This window comes from Tachysurus fulvidraco, chromosome 19 (genome assembly GCF_022655615.1).
Source record: "Tachysurus fulvidraco isolate hzauxx_2018 chromosome 19, HZAU_PFXX_2.0, whole genome shotgun sequence".
In the NCBI taxonomy this organism is placed as follows: domain Eukaryota; kingdom Metazoa; phylum Chordata; class Actinopteri; order Siluriformes; family Bagridae; genus Tachysurus; species Tachysurus fulvidraco.
Genome location: NC_062536.1, coordinates 12,883,041 through 12,900,100, shown reverse-complemented (window position 1 = coordinate 12,900,100; position 17,060 = coordinate 12,883,041). Strand labels below are relative to the sequence as shown.

Genomic DNA, 17,060 nt, shown 5'->3' with positions numbered 1-17,060 from the left:
TGTATGGAAAACATTCCACGATTAAAGTCACAGACATCACATTTCCCCCCATTTTGATGTTTGATTTAAACTTTACCTGAAGCTCTTGACCTGTACACCATCTGTATGATTTTACGCATTGGCTGATTGAACTGCAGAAATGGTAGGTCTAATGGTGTTCCTAATAAAATGGACAATGTGTATAGTGGATAATATAATTGGCAAACAACAGACTTGGTCTAAAGCTAATTTTTTTTTTAATTATACTTGGCTGTTTCCCACAATTCCCAAAACCGCTCACATATACACTTTGAATTAATTAAAAGGACAGGCTCATTATTTAATATACATTAAATTTTAATTGCATACTCAAATAAAAAAAAAGTAGATGAAAACAAAAAGTAAATGAACTAACAAAGGTCATGTTGTCCTGTCTGGAGTAAAGTTATAGCTGCAGCTGTTGATGCATAAAGATGTTATTTGCTCTAAACTAGATTTCTAGAGTGCAGTGGTTGTTGAAGGGTCACGCTGGAGCACGACTGCTTTACCAATGGAAACGGCAGGTGCTTTATCAGTATGGCAGAGCTATTAGCATACCAATTATTACAGCAGGTATGCATGCTCTGCTCTACTAAAATCAGCAGCCTGGATCCTGGGAGACATGGAGAGTAAACATAATCACATCTCCTCTATCTCCCATACATACAAATGGGAGTTAAAAACAGACCCGAATACACAATTACTTACTCACACAGTCGCAAACATATGCATACATACTGAAACACTCACACACACACACACACACACACACACACTCAAACATGTTAGCACTACAGAATGGGAAGGCTGCTTGGAATGTATAAGATGAAGCAGGAACCTCCAACCCAAAGCACAAAGGCACAAACCACGGGAAGAGAAGGAGGCTACATCCCATTGCTCTCATTTCCATACAAAGCACCCTGACCAAACCTGCTGAGGTAAGAGAACATGTGTTGATATGCCACTTAAGAAAAAAAAAAACACACACACACCCCAAAAACAAATCCCAGAATCACCACTTCAGCTTTAACTGAACCAGGAGATAGATCAGACCAAGCTGAAGATACACGAGCTTTTGTGAACGTCATCAAGTCACCAAACACTAACTCCAATTTCTATTTTCTGAGTGAATGCTCACTAATGTGAAACAGTGAGAAGTAAAGCTGGCAAAACATAGCAAAATAAATGTTAGCAGAATAACACGTTCTATGGCGTACGTCCGATCCGCCTCGCGGGGAGAAAAAATCTCCCGTAAATAGCAGAAAGCAGCAACATGTACTCAAACCTTACATCTCACGCTGTCAGTACATAACCAAAGAAACACAGCGTCTTAGCAGCAGCACTGATATCTGTAGTTTGACCGGAATTGTGCGATCTATTTATAATATGAAGCTCACACAAATTCAATACTATGCAAAATACTTGCATCTCTACCAAACATCCGTCAGTTTTGTTACTGCTGAATTTGGATTTAATGACGTTCTTTCCCATCTGGTGTAATGTGACTCACTGATTCAAAGAAACCAACATAAACCTTCACCATACACATGACTATATTTTAATCACGTAGCCAAAAGCAGGAAAGATCCACAGAGATGAGGAATAAATAGCACTACAGGCCACACGGCAGTTAAAACATGTATTACTGAGAATCATTTCAGTTCAGCTTCCTATAAAACAGAATGCATTTATTTGTTTTTTTCCATTTCAACCTAAAAAAAAGCCTTTGTTGAATTCCAGCCACAGCACAGCTGGCTGTTTACTAACGATAACAGGGTCAAGAGCTTTCCCACGGGTGGAGAGAACTTGCACTATTCATGACTTATCCTCCATTCTACAGCTTACAGGAAAAGCCAAGTTGGGCAAGCTCCTCTTAGCAGAGGGATGTAAGGAGGAACGTCGCTCACATTCTCCCGGACAACACGCAGCTGAGAAACTCAACACACATCAATGGTACACAACGTAACGCTCGTGCTGGCAAGGACCTTCATCATACAGTGATTCTCAGAAGTGGTTTTAGTGCCATTTCTTCCAGACAGGCGTAGTAACCATGAGAGGTTTGAGCTACAGATAACTGGGACTTTAAGGATGCTGAACACCATAGAGACTAAACAAGATCCTTTCTGCTATTAATCCTTCATGCATATTCATATATTCATGCAGCTGATGACACTGAATGCTAAATGAATTAAAAAAAAGAAAGAAAAAAAAAACAGGCATGCGGTTTAAGAGCTAATCGTTTCGGCACCTTTAATAGATTCAACATCTGCACAATGTCCGGTGTAGAAATCAGCAGAGATGGATTAAACGAGGAAGAGGAAGAGGAAGGATGTCAGGTGGGTGTTTGAGTCTAATATATAGGACAAAAGACGCGCTTACCTTTGTTCACTCTACGCAAAATCTGGCATCGGCATTTAAACGAGACGGCGATCATGCTCGCTCCAGCGCGCGCTTATATTCCCCGGTCAAAGCGCTGCTGCACGCCGCATGCGGACATCCGCTTTCCTTCGCCTCGCATCCAGAGCCGCGTCCCAAAAGACCGGACGAAAAACAAAGCCCAACTCCGACTGCTCCAACTTCCGACCTTCGCATCCGAGATAAAAAAGACACCGGGCTCGAGGAAAAGCTCACGGGCGCGCGCCAAAAATGGAGCCAAAGCAGACGAGCGCGCGCGCGGACAAGCTGCTGTACAGTCGCTCCGAGCGTCCGAAAGTCGCGCGCGTGATAAGCATCCGGTCCACTACAGCGCGGTCACGAGGCAAATGACACCGAATATCATACACATAGAATATAAATCCTTAACGTTATTATTATTATTATTATTATTGTCATTATTATTACTACTACTACTTTTTGCCATTCCATTTATCACATCATATCACTTTGCTGCATTTATTTCATATTCTTATAGTTAAAATATAGTGTTTTTATAGTAATATGATCAAATGTTATGCGGAGGAATCATGTGATATCAGTGAAAACAATTATTAATAAATACACAAACAAATAATAATAAAAATAAATAAATGAATAAATAAACAAACAAACAAACAAACAAATAAATAATAATTAAACAGCTCTATATCTCTGCCTGTAAATCAGCTCTTTCTGCAGTGCATGACTGCTAATCATTCATTCAAGTGGTGCCCAATTTCCTTCCCTGGAGAAATAGAATCAAGTCAAATTTAATTACTGCTTAGGTTTCCCCATCATTTAGAAACTCACCCAATTCTACCAGACAGTCTCAAGAAAAAAACGCACCAAAATGTAGGGGTGATGCACATCATATCACCTTCTTAAAGGCATTTCTGAGATACATGATAAGCATTGTGTTGGCTTGCTCTCAAACTTCCACCAATAACACTGGATAAAACGTCTGATCATTTAATCTGCCTTCTTTTGTACTTCTATACATGTATCTTTAACCTAGCCGGATGAATTTAAACTTTAAATATAAAAGGTCAAATGATGCACCTTAAATCTTTTTGAAAGGTACAACATATCCATTTCCAGGGGAATGACATATATTAAAGGTAGAAAAGATAAGGGCTTCTCACTAGCGATAAGGAAACGTACAGTTTGTTGTTAAAGGAGCCATGTGGTATAGTCCATGCTCACAAATACAGCCTTTCTTGTTTGATCACAACTGTGCAGGAGTGTCAGACCACAATGATTGACAGCAGCGTCTCCATGGCAACATAACTACTGAATGATAGAAAAAAAACGCATGTAGTAGTATGCATAATGCATTTAGCTTTGCAAACCATAAGAAACTGTAGTCCTGACTGTAGTCTTTTCAGTGCTCATTGAACTTAATTAATTCAAATGTTTACATCAATTCCAGGTATTTGAATTGTGTAACATTAACACGATTCGTTTCACAATTCCGATACGACTTAAGTGTGTATTTTCAAATCCCTGAATAAAATTCGACACCGAGCTCACTCCTGAGCAGAGAATTGGTGCTTTGCAATGTCCACATTACTGTACCATACGTTTTATTTGGTTAACTTTAATATTAAAGTTATAAAGTAGTTCGCATTAGGGCCAACATCCTCATGAAGTCTCAGTGTGTAAGTGGTTTACGTTAATACTATGTGAACCCTCACTCGACATTATTCAACCCGGTAATTTAACTTAGTGTAAATAATGAAATCACATTTGGTTGAAAAACCTAATATTTCTATGTAATTTGCGTAGATCACGATGATCACAATGATACTGCAGCTAATTCTCACCACCGTTAAATAAAAAAAAAAAAACGTAGAACAACTCATCATTACGATATATAAGCTGGGAGATGCCCTTCTGTTCGTGTAAACAGATGGTTAATTCGGCAACGTAAACAGATGGTTAATTCTAATTGGTATATTAGTAAACCTGACTTCATCTTCACTGATGAAAGTCCCAACAGCAACACAGATCTTTCTTTTCCGGTCAATGGTACGTTTACCAGAGATACATACACACACATACAAACATTGTGCTCAAAAGTTTGCATACCTTGGGACAATTTGCAATTTCTTAATATGGTGTATTGCCCCTTTAGCATCAATGATGGCACGCAGTCTTTTGGGAAAATTGTGCATGAGGTGCTTATAATTCTCTCAGATGGTAAAGCTGCACATTCTTTTAGGCAAAATGCCTCCAGTTCCTGTAAATATTTTGGTTGTCTTGCACCGATTGCATGTTTGAGATCTACCCAAAGTGGCACAATGATACTGAGGTCAGGAGACTGTGATGGCCTCCAGAACCTTCAGCTTTTTCTGCTGTGGCCATTGGAGAGTTAACTTTGTCTTGTGCTTTGGACCATTGTCATGTTAGAACATCTGAGATCATCCTATGTGCATCTTTTGTGCTGTAGAATGCAAATTGTGTGGATCATGTACATTTCACCGTAGGCCTTGTTGACTCCTCTCCAAACATAGAGTTTATGGTTGTAACTAAAGTTTAATTTTGGTCACTCCAAATGAGCTCCAGAAGCTGTGAGGCTTGTCAAGGTGCTGTCTGTGTACTGAAGGTAGGGCTTTTTGTGGCATGGGGGCAGTAACGACTTTCTCCTGATAGCTCAACCATACAGGTCATTTGAGTTCAAGTTCATTTTTATTGTTCTCCTTGAAACACCACCACCACTTTTTTCCAGAGCAGCCTGTATTTCTCCCAAAGTTGTTTGTTTCTTTGCGTCCCGAACAATTCTTCTGGCAGTAGTGGGTGAAATCTTTCTTTCTACATGACCGTGGCTTAGTATCAAAAGAACCGCTTCAGTTCAACGACCTTATCACGCAGATCCATTGGCAGTTCTTTTGTCTTCCCCATGGTGCAGTATCCAGCCAAGTCAGTGCATCACCTCATGAGTGGAGAAACTCACTGACTACGACTCACAGGTGTGGAAACTTCACTTTAATAGCCATTTAAACCTGTGTGTGTCCACCAGTGTGTTTATAATGTGGCTAAACATTCAAGGATATGGAAACTTTTGATCAGGGTCATTTAGATGATTTCAGTTATCATTAGGTTTGAAAAAGAATTCAAACAACTGTGATCATTAATGACTTCACGTGACCACTATCCTTAAATAAGAAACAAATCTTTTGCATCATCAGTCATATTTTCCGAATAAATAGCAATATTTAACAATTTCTTTCTTTTATGCAAATTCTTATTTTATTTGTATAGCGCTTTTATCAATGGATATTGTCTCAAAGCAGCAATACAAAATGTTCAAGATTAGGAAAAACTCACTTAAATGGAAGAGGAAGACACTGGATGGTGTGGTTATAAACTGTTTAGAAACTCCAGAGAGTTTTATTATGAATACTGTCCTTTCTGTAGTCATATACAGTTCGAAATAGTGTATTGCTGAGGAGGTTGTTGTCCTCCAACACCACATGGAGTTGGCATCTTCTCTTCGAATGTCCAAATACTTCATGAAGCAGAATCCAACTGAAGTTGGTAGCTCTCTAGATGCCTCAGGATGCTCACAGAGTTGGTCTCTTCTACCCGAAGGTCTGAAAATCTCCTTGAAGTTAAACACAACTGGAGCTGGCACGATCTCTGGATGCCTCAAGATGCTTCATATGTTCATATGGGCTATAAAAATGGTTCTTTCAAAAGGATCTAATATTAATAAACCTTTCTCTATCTTTACCCTTACAAAAGTCATTAATTTAGGATTTACAGGTTTCACACCCATCAGCAGAGCATTGCAGACAGTAATTTACAGTAGCCAAACCTATTTAATAGGTTAAAATGATTGTTGTAGATGGAGCCAGGAAGCCATTGAGGCATGTTACATATTCAAATATACAAAAATTCCACATCAGGCAGTATTCTGTGCAAAGAAACGATTTAAAAAATGTCTCAGTACGCTCGGTACGCACACGTAGCGGACGTCATTTTATATTATACACATCCTTCAACGTCCTAAAGATCCCATAATTTTGTGGCAAATAAAGAATTATATTTATATATGTTTATTTCATCTCACCTGACAGGTTATTGTTATTAATCCAGATTATGATAATATTATTAAACTAAACTATAATATTAGTAAACTAAAGCTTTTTTGGCTACCATGTCATCCTCTGATAATTTGCATATTTACCCGCGATAGGCTACAACCAATAGTGACATCACAAAGTGAGCTCATGTGCCAATGTAATTCTTTACAGACATGTTAGAGTTTATTTCAAATGAGAAATGCAAATGTACCGATGTAACACATAGACGGATAGACGATTCTGATCCGATCCGTATAACGGGAATCCGACATCCGAATGAACTGAGCATTAAAAAAAAATAATAATCCTGCTTTTCAATGCAAGATTAGTTTAAACATTTGAGTCTGATAAAGAGAGGATGTAGGCCGGGGACAATACACCTGATCGCCTTACACAGATAAACATTGGCATTATGTTATGTGTGTGTGTGTGTGTGTGTGTGTGTGTGTGTGTGTGTGTGTGTGTGTGTGTGTGTATGTGTGTGTGTAGGACATAAGCCTCAGTATTAAGGGCAGTGTATTGTCATGGCTTTTCCAGTTTGTTCAGGGCCACAAACCTATTTCTAAACCTATTCTCATTAATAAATAAAGGGAATTAGTTTGCAATGGATTTGAATTTAATTTGAAATAAAGTCATATGGTAAATGCTAATGTGTTAAACCCCTAACCTGTGCTTATAATTAAAGTCTTGGGAATTGTTACGATTCCAGGACACGGTACAGGATCGATGAGCTTAACGCGTGGCTTTCCTCCGCTCTTCCCCACTGGGACTCAGGGTTGTTAGCCATGCACGCAAAATAATTTGTGATCTCATCAGTGCACAAAGCACAGGGCTAGAGGGTGTTGACAAAAATAGAAAATAATAATAACAGACTCATTTTTACAATGTCACTTGCAGTTTGGGAAGCGGCCATGTGTCTAATAACAAGTCAGCTGCCTGCGTTGCTAAAAAATAAAAATCCTGGCAGGCAGAGAGAGAAAAACATATTATCAACAGAAATTTACCACAAACACACTAGAGCATATCAAGAGATGTGACGGTAAGAGAGCAGCAAATGAAAAGAGAGCATTAATAAGTAGGATGATAAGCAATTCTTTTTCAACCATTTATTTGGCAGACCGAAGAGACCGCTTTTCTGTCATCTGGGTTTCTATTGGCTTACAAGACTAAAGCTCATGAATTTATTTATCACAAAGCCGAGGGGTCAAAACACCCATGAGAGAGAGAGAGAGAGAGAGAGATGAGAGATTGAGAGAAGAGAGAGAGAAGAGGGGGGTAAGAGAGAGAGAGAGAGAGAGAAGAGGGGGTTGATCCTGTATTAAAGGAAATGAATGCAGATGTGCATCTCAGCAGTGTAAAGTTAGTTGTTGTTCTTGGAAGCCTTTCACAGTGCCATGTGAAGCTCAGCTCTGCTCAACACACAGTATGAGGATATGGACCGGTGCCCTGGGGAAAGACTTTAGTGCATTAGGAGGGGATGAGAGTGACATTCATGTTAATGGGGCTCAGGCACTAAGCCACAGTGCAGAAATCACAGCAGCTCTGACTCACATGACTCAAAAAAGGCAGAGTGGAAAAATACTAATCATATTGCATCCATCAAAAAAATAATCACTCCACATTTTACTTCCTGGAACATTGTATACATCAGGTTGTCAATCAGACTGAAAAATAAAACGCCACAGCTTTCCATTTTATATGTAACGTGTTCATGTTACACTATTTATTAATCCTAACTCAACAAAATGTCCTAGCAGTAAAGGAAAAAAAATAAACACAGATTCAACTCAACAAAGCTGAACAAGCAAAACAAATCAATTTGATGGTATTTTTCCCTCGCAAACTCGTGTCTAATTGCTGTTTTGTTCAAACAAGTGAAAATGACACATAAAACAAATCTACAATAAGATCTCACACTATTGTTCTCTGCAGTTCTTTGAAGGAGAAGCACGATATATGTTTAAAACAATTCTGAACAGAAAAACATCAGCGAGGATGAAAACAGAGAACCCTCCTGGAAGAAATCACTTCCTGTGCTGCATGTGCTGAAAGGGCACTTAACCCAGCAGGTGGCCTTCTCCCCATTCCACTAATAACACAAGCTATCTAGCACCAGGAAATGCTGAGCGTGTGTGTGTGTGTGTGTGTGTGTGTGTGTGTGTGTGTGCGGTGTAACATGCCCACATGCAATTAAGCCTGTTATTGGGAGCAGAAAGATGCATCGCTCTGCTGTCACATCAACATGACAGAGAGGTTCAGGAAACTGTTAAGCATGCTGTGGGCTGCTGGTGGTGGTGGTGGTGGTGGGGGAGAGGGGTCATTAACCGCTGTGAGCATTTATGCAGCCTGCGGATGGACAGATGGTAAATATATATTTCCTCAATACTTCACGTCTGTTCGTCACATCTATGTTTCTAACATACAGAAAACTCAGAGATCAGGATCGACCAGTTCTTTTTTATCATGACGGCATCGAGAGCAGCCATGCCTTCCTGAAACACACAGCATCCTGAAACACACAGCATCCTGAAACACACAGCATCCTGAAACACACAGCATCCTGAAACCTCTCTCTTATTGTTTTGGCTTCAATTCAGATCAATCTTATTGACGTATTGTTTCAGGCAGGTTCATAAACGACTGAATTCCAAATCAAAGTCTAACTGAATATTTGATTCCGTGTCCTCTGTGACTTGCTCGGGGTCAAACTGACTGAGGTACAGAATTGTAGCAGACATGGAAAGCGGAGCTGTCCAGCGTGGGTAAGGCTGAAACAGTGCTGGTTTTCGCTGGAGTGACAGCGACCCCTGGTGGAGTCCAGGATCAATTACACACAGTTGTAGGGATTTTTAACTAATCAAGTTCATAAAGCACCCAGCATTACAGAATAGAATAGACTGGAGGTAAAATCAAGTGTTTACATGATCAATATTATTGACATATTTCTTTCTAATTACAGGATTATTTCAGACTCTTTTCAATCTTATTACAACTGAATCGGATCAAACAGTCGACTCAAGCGAGGTTTTTAGACAAGGCTTTTCTATAAGATTACTAACGGATTACACGGTTGCATGTAAACAGTATCTAAATTCTCATTCATCTACAGTTGCTGGATAAACAAAAAAAACCAGATATGGCTTCTTGTTTGTGTAATTAGTAGAGAAATAAAGTAGGATCTTTATTTTTCCTGTATAGCTATGCTTTTTCTCCTTTCTTCTCAGTGCCATGACATGCTACAGATATACGTATTTGAGATAGAAGCAGATTTTCAGGTGGGTTATCGGTTTGCTTCCCTTGAGAAACCTCCCGATTGGTGAAGGAGTTCCACTGCCTGATTCACAAGCTGAGTGAAGATGCAGTAGGAACTCAGCATGATCTTGTAGCACTGGTTTGCAGGTAAGCTGCGTATTGATTCTTAACTAAATAGGGAGGACTGTGAAGATCGCTGCGCTGGTCAGTGTTTTTCCACGACAAAATGCAAATGAGGATGTGCTTAATGGCATTTAGAGAAAAAGCTCTTTGAAAAAACTCTAATTAGCTTGTGTTAATGCAGACCCTGTTTCAGGGCTCTGTGCAGACGCATTAAGTAGGCTGACGTCTGGCAAGGTCTCGACTTTAAATAACAAATGAAAAAGTCTTGGTGGAAATGAGCGGGCATGAAGAAAAGAGAGAGTTGCAATCACTTTCTGATGATGTTATATATCTGTTCCAGCTCTTTAGACGACTAGTAGACTGTGCATCATCATACTCGCATCCTGAGAAATAAGAAATCTCTCAAACTGAACTGGCTGAGTAAAGAAGGCAACAGAGGACATTTTCCTCTTCCTTCCTCAGGAGAAATCTACAGACCTAGAGCATTCACGTACAGTATATTTTCAATATCAATACTACTGACCAGTATGGCTAGACTTTTTCTCTTAGACTACAGGCTGTGCATGTTATCAGCTCCAGCACCAGTCAAAGCTTTTCCAGCTGCCTGAGTTGCCCACTGAGATGGACGTTCAAGCAGCAGCTCTTAGTGCTGCAGGCACTGCGGCTGTGGAACAGATTGGCACATTGACTGCTTAGACGAAGCCGGGCTCCTCTCATACTCCGAACAGGAGGGAGCAAGCGAGTGTGGGAAACTGATTTGGATATGGTCACAGCTTTGCTCTCATTGCTATTTACTTTTCAGGACAGCAGCCAAGACTAAAGCAACCAGCAGGCTGACCTCTGGATCTGCGTGCTATGTGTGAGTATTTATGGGTTCAAAAATAAAAAGCAATTGAGAATTGTTTGGTTTTAAGGTTCTTAATTTCTGTGTGGAGCTTCTGCACTTCACTTTCTTTATGATCCCACATGGAAACCCCAATGATTGGGGTCTACACCCAAGTCTACCTCTTGCTTCGGTGAATAATCTCACCTGGAGTGTTACACATATTCTAAGAGCTGCTGCTGTAATCATAAACAGTGTCCTGTGCTCATCCTACAACTCTTTACTGAGTTCATGACTGATTTCCTATAACATCACGTCCCAAAATGTTTTAGTTTCTTATAAAACATTATACATACACCATATACATTAAGGGTACTGAGGATAATTTGTATAACTTCATAACACACATACAGCAAATATTTCATTTTCTCTATAAATATCAGCAAAACTGTAAGCTACTGTATAGATGAGAAGGTGTAATGCAGGAAAAAAAAACTATATGCAATAGAAATTCTAGTTAACACTGAACACACAAATCTACTGAATCTCTCTCTCTCTCTCTCTCTCTCTCTCTCTCTCTCTCTCTCTCTCTCTCTCTCTGACTTTTTCCCCTTCATTCTAGAAATCCTGCAGAAATCATTCACAATCTCCTCCTGACTCTCTTTCTCAATGACTCGTGCCTGATCTGAGTTTTACAGCACTGAGAACAGGGCATGGGGCTTTACCTCACCTCATCATCTCCCTATTTGACGCGATCCAGGATGATTCCCGCTTTGAGCTCTGACACCCGAGGCTCCCCCTGGTGTAACTCTCATCCTCCACCAATAGGGGGAAATAAAGCACACAGCAGTCTCAGCCCAAAGGAAAATTTCCCGAGCTCCCTGTACTGTATATTTGGTTAAGAGAAGCTGGTTGCCATGGAAACCTTGCTGCTTTCCGAGGCAGGAAATCATCCAGGATACACAGGATGTAGTTTATGGAAACTAAATAAGCTGCTGGCTGAAACACTTTTTTTCCAAAATTCTGTATGTATTTCTGATGGCACAATTTTCATGAATGGCAGATTTTAATACATGAAAGAAGGTGTGTAAGTCAACCACCGAGCTGAACGTGCTCTCTGAGTCTGTGGGATGTGACTGAACATCATGAGGAAATCTGAGCTCACCTGAGCTTCTGTTATTGTAGCCAGATAACTATGGAGTTACACCGATCAGGCATAACATAATGACCACCATCCTAATATGTTAGTCCTCCTTTTGCTGCCATAACAGCACTGACCCATCGAGGCACTGACTCAACCTGACCCCTGAAGGTGTGCTGTGGTATCTGGCACCGAGATGTTAGCAGCAGATCCTTTAAGTCCTGTAAGTTGCGAAGTGGGCCTCCATGGATCGGACTTGTGTGTTCAGCACATCCTACAGATATTCGATTGGATAGAGATCTGGGGAATTTGAAGGCCAAGTCAACACCTCAGACTCATGCTTGTGCTCCTCAAACCACTACTGAACCATTCTGTAAGGGTGTGTTATCCTGCTGAAAGAGGCCACAGCCTCCAGAGAATGCTTAGGTAGGTGGTACACGTTAAAGTAACATCCACATGGATGGCAGGACCCAAGGATTCCCAGCAGAATATTCCCCAATGCATCACACTGCCTCGGCTGGCTTACCTTCTTTGTAATGTGGCCATAATGTTATCCCTAATCAGTGTAGATCTGCGTCAAACATCATAGCACACAAACATCAAACGTTTCTGGAAACTCTTGTGCTGTTACTACGTTATTTCGTGACTGACCTTAGACGTGAGCACAGCGAGGCTTATTTCTTTATCATGCTCTCAAATCTGTTTTGGTTGGACTACCCCACATACACACACACACACACACACACACACACACACACACACACACACACACACAAACACACACACACGCGTGCACGCGCACACGCACACGCACACGCACACGCACACACACACACACACACACACTCATCAGTCCTGCACTCAGATCATAGCTCTCTGTAAATCAGGCTTTGTTTAACATATCTATATACACACAGACTGATTTGATTCACTCGTTTCTATTACTATTACTATTTTTTCGTTATTGTAGTCTATTTGTGATGTAGAGGTTTTTTCTCCTCTTATTTGGGCTGCGATGTCAACTTGAATTTCCCAGACAGGGGGTTAATAAAAGTTCCATCTCCTTTCATCTGAAGTGGTTGGTGGGTTTAGTAGTAGACAAGCAGATGTGTAGAAGAACTAAAGCAGCTACTTTCTCAAAATGAAGGTCTTTATTCATTACCAGACTCATTACACACCGCTAGGATTCACAAACATGAAGCATTTAGCTCCGTGTACATGCTTTGTCATTATGAGGAATTCAATTTATCAGGTGAATCGTCTTCACCTAACTTCAGTGTATAATCAGTAGTAAATAAAGTGTTTCAGCTTGACAAGATAAGCTTATTGGATCTGTGTGTTGGGTTTAAAGTGAGCATTTATTAAAGGTTAATAAACTTCATTATGATGCTCCTGCACCTCACATGTAAACCCACAAGGAAAGACATAATAGAAAGAGAATAACATCAGACTGCGTTACACAGACCAGCCAATAACATGCCGCTGTTTGTATTAAAGAACATGCTCTTTGCAGTCATATATTTCAGCTAACAAAAAGTGATATAAAGGCTCATTATTAGTTATAGTATAAGTATAAGTATATAGTTATATTATATATATATATATATATATATATTTATATATAATGTCATTTTAACAATGGGTTGCTTGCTCATATTATTACATTAATGAAGATGGATTATTTTGGTTGTGGATTATTGGATGCAATTTCTTCTTCTTTTATTATATTATATTATATTATATTATATTATATTATATAGCTATATTCACCACAAAGGTGCACTGCCTTGTCTTTGATGCAAAAATAAAAAATAAAAAATAATTAAAACTCTCATTTATATCTGACAAGCCTGTAACCTGCACAGTGTGAGAGAGCTGCTTCAGTTAAGTTCGATGTATGAGTCCAGACTGAATACACTGTTTAAATGACTCCGGTGACTCAGCAAATCTAACTCACTGCCTGATCTATAAATGATCTTTTATAGATTCGGGAGCTTTTGTTCAATTCAATTAATTTAATTCACTTTACAGAGTGATTTTAACAGTGTACATTATCACAAAGCAGCTTTATAGATTGCCGGATAGAGACAGAGATTTAGATTCATCCCTAAAGAGCAAGCCCGAGGAGACGGAGGCAAGGAAAAGCTCATGGGGATGACAAGATGGGGAAGACAAGAGAGAGAGTGAAAGAAAACATCCTCAGGCTTGAGAAGGTTTGAGAACATCCCCAGGCTTCAAAGAGGCACCAGATAGTGGGAATATAAATCACTCCTCTTCCCCTTCTACAGCTGAATACTAGAGAGTCCTGTAGTGCAAAGTGCATTAGCGAGATCATCAGTAAGCGCATCAGGGTCAATGGGGGTGTGTCAGAGTGTGTGTGTGTGTGTGTCAGTGTGTGCAGTTCAGCGCTGTGTCGCTGAGGCGAAGGAGAGAAACATAGTAGGATAAAGGGAAAGATACTCTCACTAAGCTGGTGGCCTGTGATCAATAGACTTCAATGATTTGAAGTAGAAAATAATGAGATTAAGGGCTCTCTATAATCTCAGAGTCCTGCAGGGGGAGCTGTTTGACTGTATTACAGCTATGAGCTATGAACCTGGGAGTCATGCTGTAATCATGCTGCCATCATAAATCTCCTCGTAGCTGCTAATCTGTTTAACAGTGAGATATGAGCCACTGCAGCTGTTTTTATGGTTGTGTGTGTGTGTGTGTGTGTGTGTGTGTGTGTGTGTGTGTGTGTGTGTGTGTGTGTGTGTGTGTGTGTTTGTACACACTAGCAGCCGCTGAAATAATAGATAATGCAAGAGGCAGAGAAACTTGTGGCTTTTGTGTGTAATCAGCTCAACTGGGTAAGGCAACAGTAAGGCCATGCTCATGACAGATAAGTGTGAGTGAGTGGGTGTGTGAATGTGTGTGTGTGTGTGTGTGTGTGTGTGTGTGTGTGTGTGTGTGTGTGTGTGTGTGTGTGTGTGTGTGTGTGTGTGTGTGTGTGTGTGAGTGTGTGTGAGAGTGTGTGAGAGTGTGTGTGTGTGTTCACAGAGACAGAAAGAAGTAAAGCACTAGTAGATCTCTACAGCCTTCAGCACTAGTGGTGAATTAATGCACACAGCACACAGGATAAAAGGAGAAGATGAGTATAAATGAGAAATCAGCAGGAGGTGTGTGTTCATGTGACTCGCTTCTTCAGGCATCACATGAAGTGGATAGTCCACCAAAGACCAGGATGGATACGGTTTGCAATTTTTACAGTGGAAACATAATGTAGGATTCTGCACAGCTTCGGTATCATTAATATTTGTAAACGTCAATGTGTTCATAACAAACCAAATGCAAACAAAAAGAAAAGATCGTTTTGCGAATATCTTTATTTTTCCCCCCAATAAAATCCCTTATTCTCTCACCATTTAGCTTGTGGTTGTTCCTAGAAACTGCAAGGACATACACAGACAGACAGACAGACAGACAGACAGACAGACAGACAGACAGACAGACAGACAGTATATTGGCAGCAATGGCATGGATTGGTATAGACATTAGGAACATGCTAGTAGTAGCAGGGGCGCTAGCATTAGAACACGTTTACAGCACTAGCGGATGACACAGATAAAGTGTCCGAGTCCCCAGTGCAGAGACAGAGGTTGCTGTAGTGTGATTTAGGATCCCCAGGGAGAAGCAGCAGGAGATAAAACGGATGATGGTAATGGACTAAATACATTTTAATATGACTTTTTTGTGTCCACACTGAATTAACGTAGAGGCCTGTATGTGTAAAATACAGAAACACAACCAAATAATATCTAATATAATCTGTATATGTAATCTAAACAATAATACACATGGATGGATTGATGGATGGAGGGATGAAAGAAAGCAAGGAGTCTTAATAGTTAGATAAAAGAAGTTAGATAAACACGTGACACAGACAGAGCTAACAGACAGAATGTCACTCATGTCTGTGCCTGAAGTCCATTAGTTATTTGAGAGCATTAACTCTAAATATAACACTTAGGTCCTTGTTCAACTTTTTAAACACACACACACACACACACACACACACACACACACACACACACACACACACACACACACACACACACACACATACAATTTTCAGTCTGTTATTAAATTAGCCTAGACAGTGCTATCCTAGTGAGAAGTAAATCTTTCCCTATTCAGGCAGATTTACAGCATAATATATTTATATTAATGGACATCGTATCTAACATGTAACACCACATGAAAGTCACTTATAAAAACTAATCACACCTAAAAGCATTAATATTTTACTATTTGTGTTTTTATTCAGACTTGTTCAGACCTCTTCTTCTCTCTGTTTTCCGACGGCATTGTCAGAAACCAGTGTTTGTGGTTTTGTCCCTGTGTTTTTTTGGTTTGCACTCATACATACAGGTCAAGGCAGATAAGCATCCAGCCATCCACTGTGAAACTGTGACACTGAAACAAGCCTGTTTTAGACAAACTAGAGGTGAAATAAAGCGAGTTTCAATGTTACTGTTGAGAACATACTATACTATATACAGTATATACACAATGATAGACAGTTTTGTGAGGGTTTGTTTTCTTTGGGTAAAGAAGAACACAGAAATAAAGCCTTAGCAGAAGTTATTAATCTGCCCTCCTCTGTATCAAGTTCCTGTTTATATGACTGACACACAGCTCCACCAATCACCTTCAGTGTTACAGCAATTTAGCAGACTGAAGCAAAATCTAACCTGCTGTCTCGCTTCAGTGAAATTACACATAAAGCAAAGCTGGCTCAGCTGCCACGCTCCATCAGAAACCTGGAACAATAAGCGGGATGAGTCCTTCTCCCTATTGCCCGCCCACCATCACCAAAAACACCACCGCTACCCCCACCCCACCACTCCATAATAAAACACTTCCTACTCCAGAGAAAGCGCTTCTTCTAGAGGCTGCTTTCCACGCCTCGGCTTCCTCTCCCCTGATCCGATTAAGTCCTTGACTCGCCCCTCATCTCCGTTAAACCACTTAGAACTTCACAGCCAAATGCTTTCTCTCACTCTTTCTCCCTAAATAACTGCAGCGCATCAGCATTTTCAGCTAAAGGCTCTTCAGCCCTAAAAGGAACAGCGACAGCTTCAGATGCTTCCCGAGGTCAGGTTTACGTTTTCGCTCGGGTTTATTTTTGAATAAGAGGGTTACGCAAAGCTGACGCGTGGAC

At 40.2% G+C, this 17,060-nt stretch overlaps 1 protein-coding gene across 10 annotated transcripts in view; it reads right to left on the bottom strand.

Annotated features, from left to right (window-relative positions):
* Positions 1-17,060, bottom strand: part of grip1 (glutamate receptor interacting protein 1) — a 261,039-nt gene that overhangs the window by 85,282 nt on the left and 158,697 nt on the right. Inside the window, exon 1 of one of the 10 annotated variants that reach the window (XM_047803915.1) lies at positions 2,398-2,726. The exons of the other annotated variants lie outside the window; for them this stretch is intronic. Coding sequence (XP_047659871.1) covers positions 2,398-2,452 — 55 coding nt within the window. The 5' untranslated portion in view covers positions 2,453-2,726. Of the gene's footprint in view, positions 1-2,397; positions 2,727-17,060 lie in introns of those variants that run through there. 10 annotated transcript variants of the gene reach the window in all.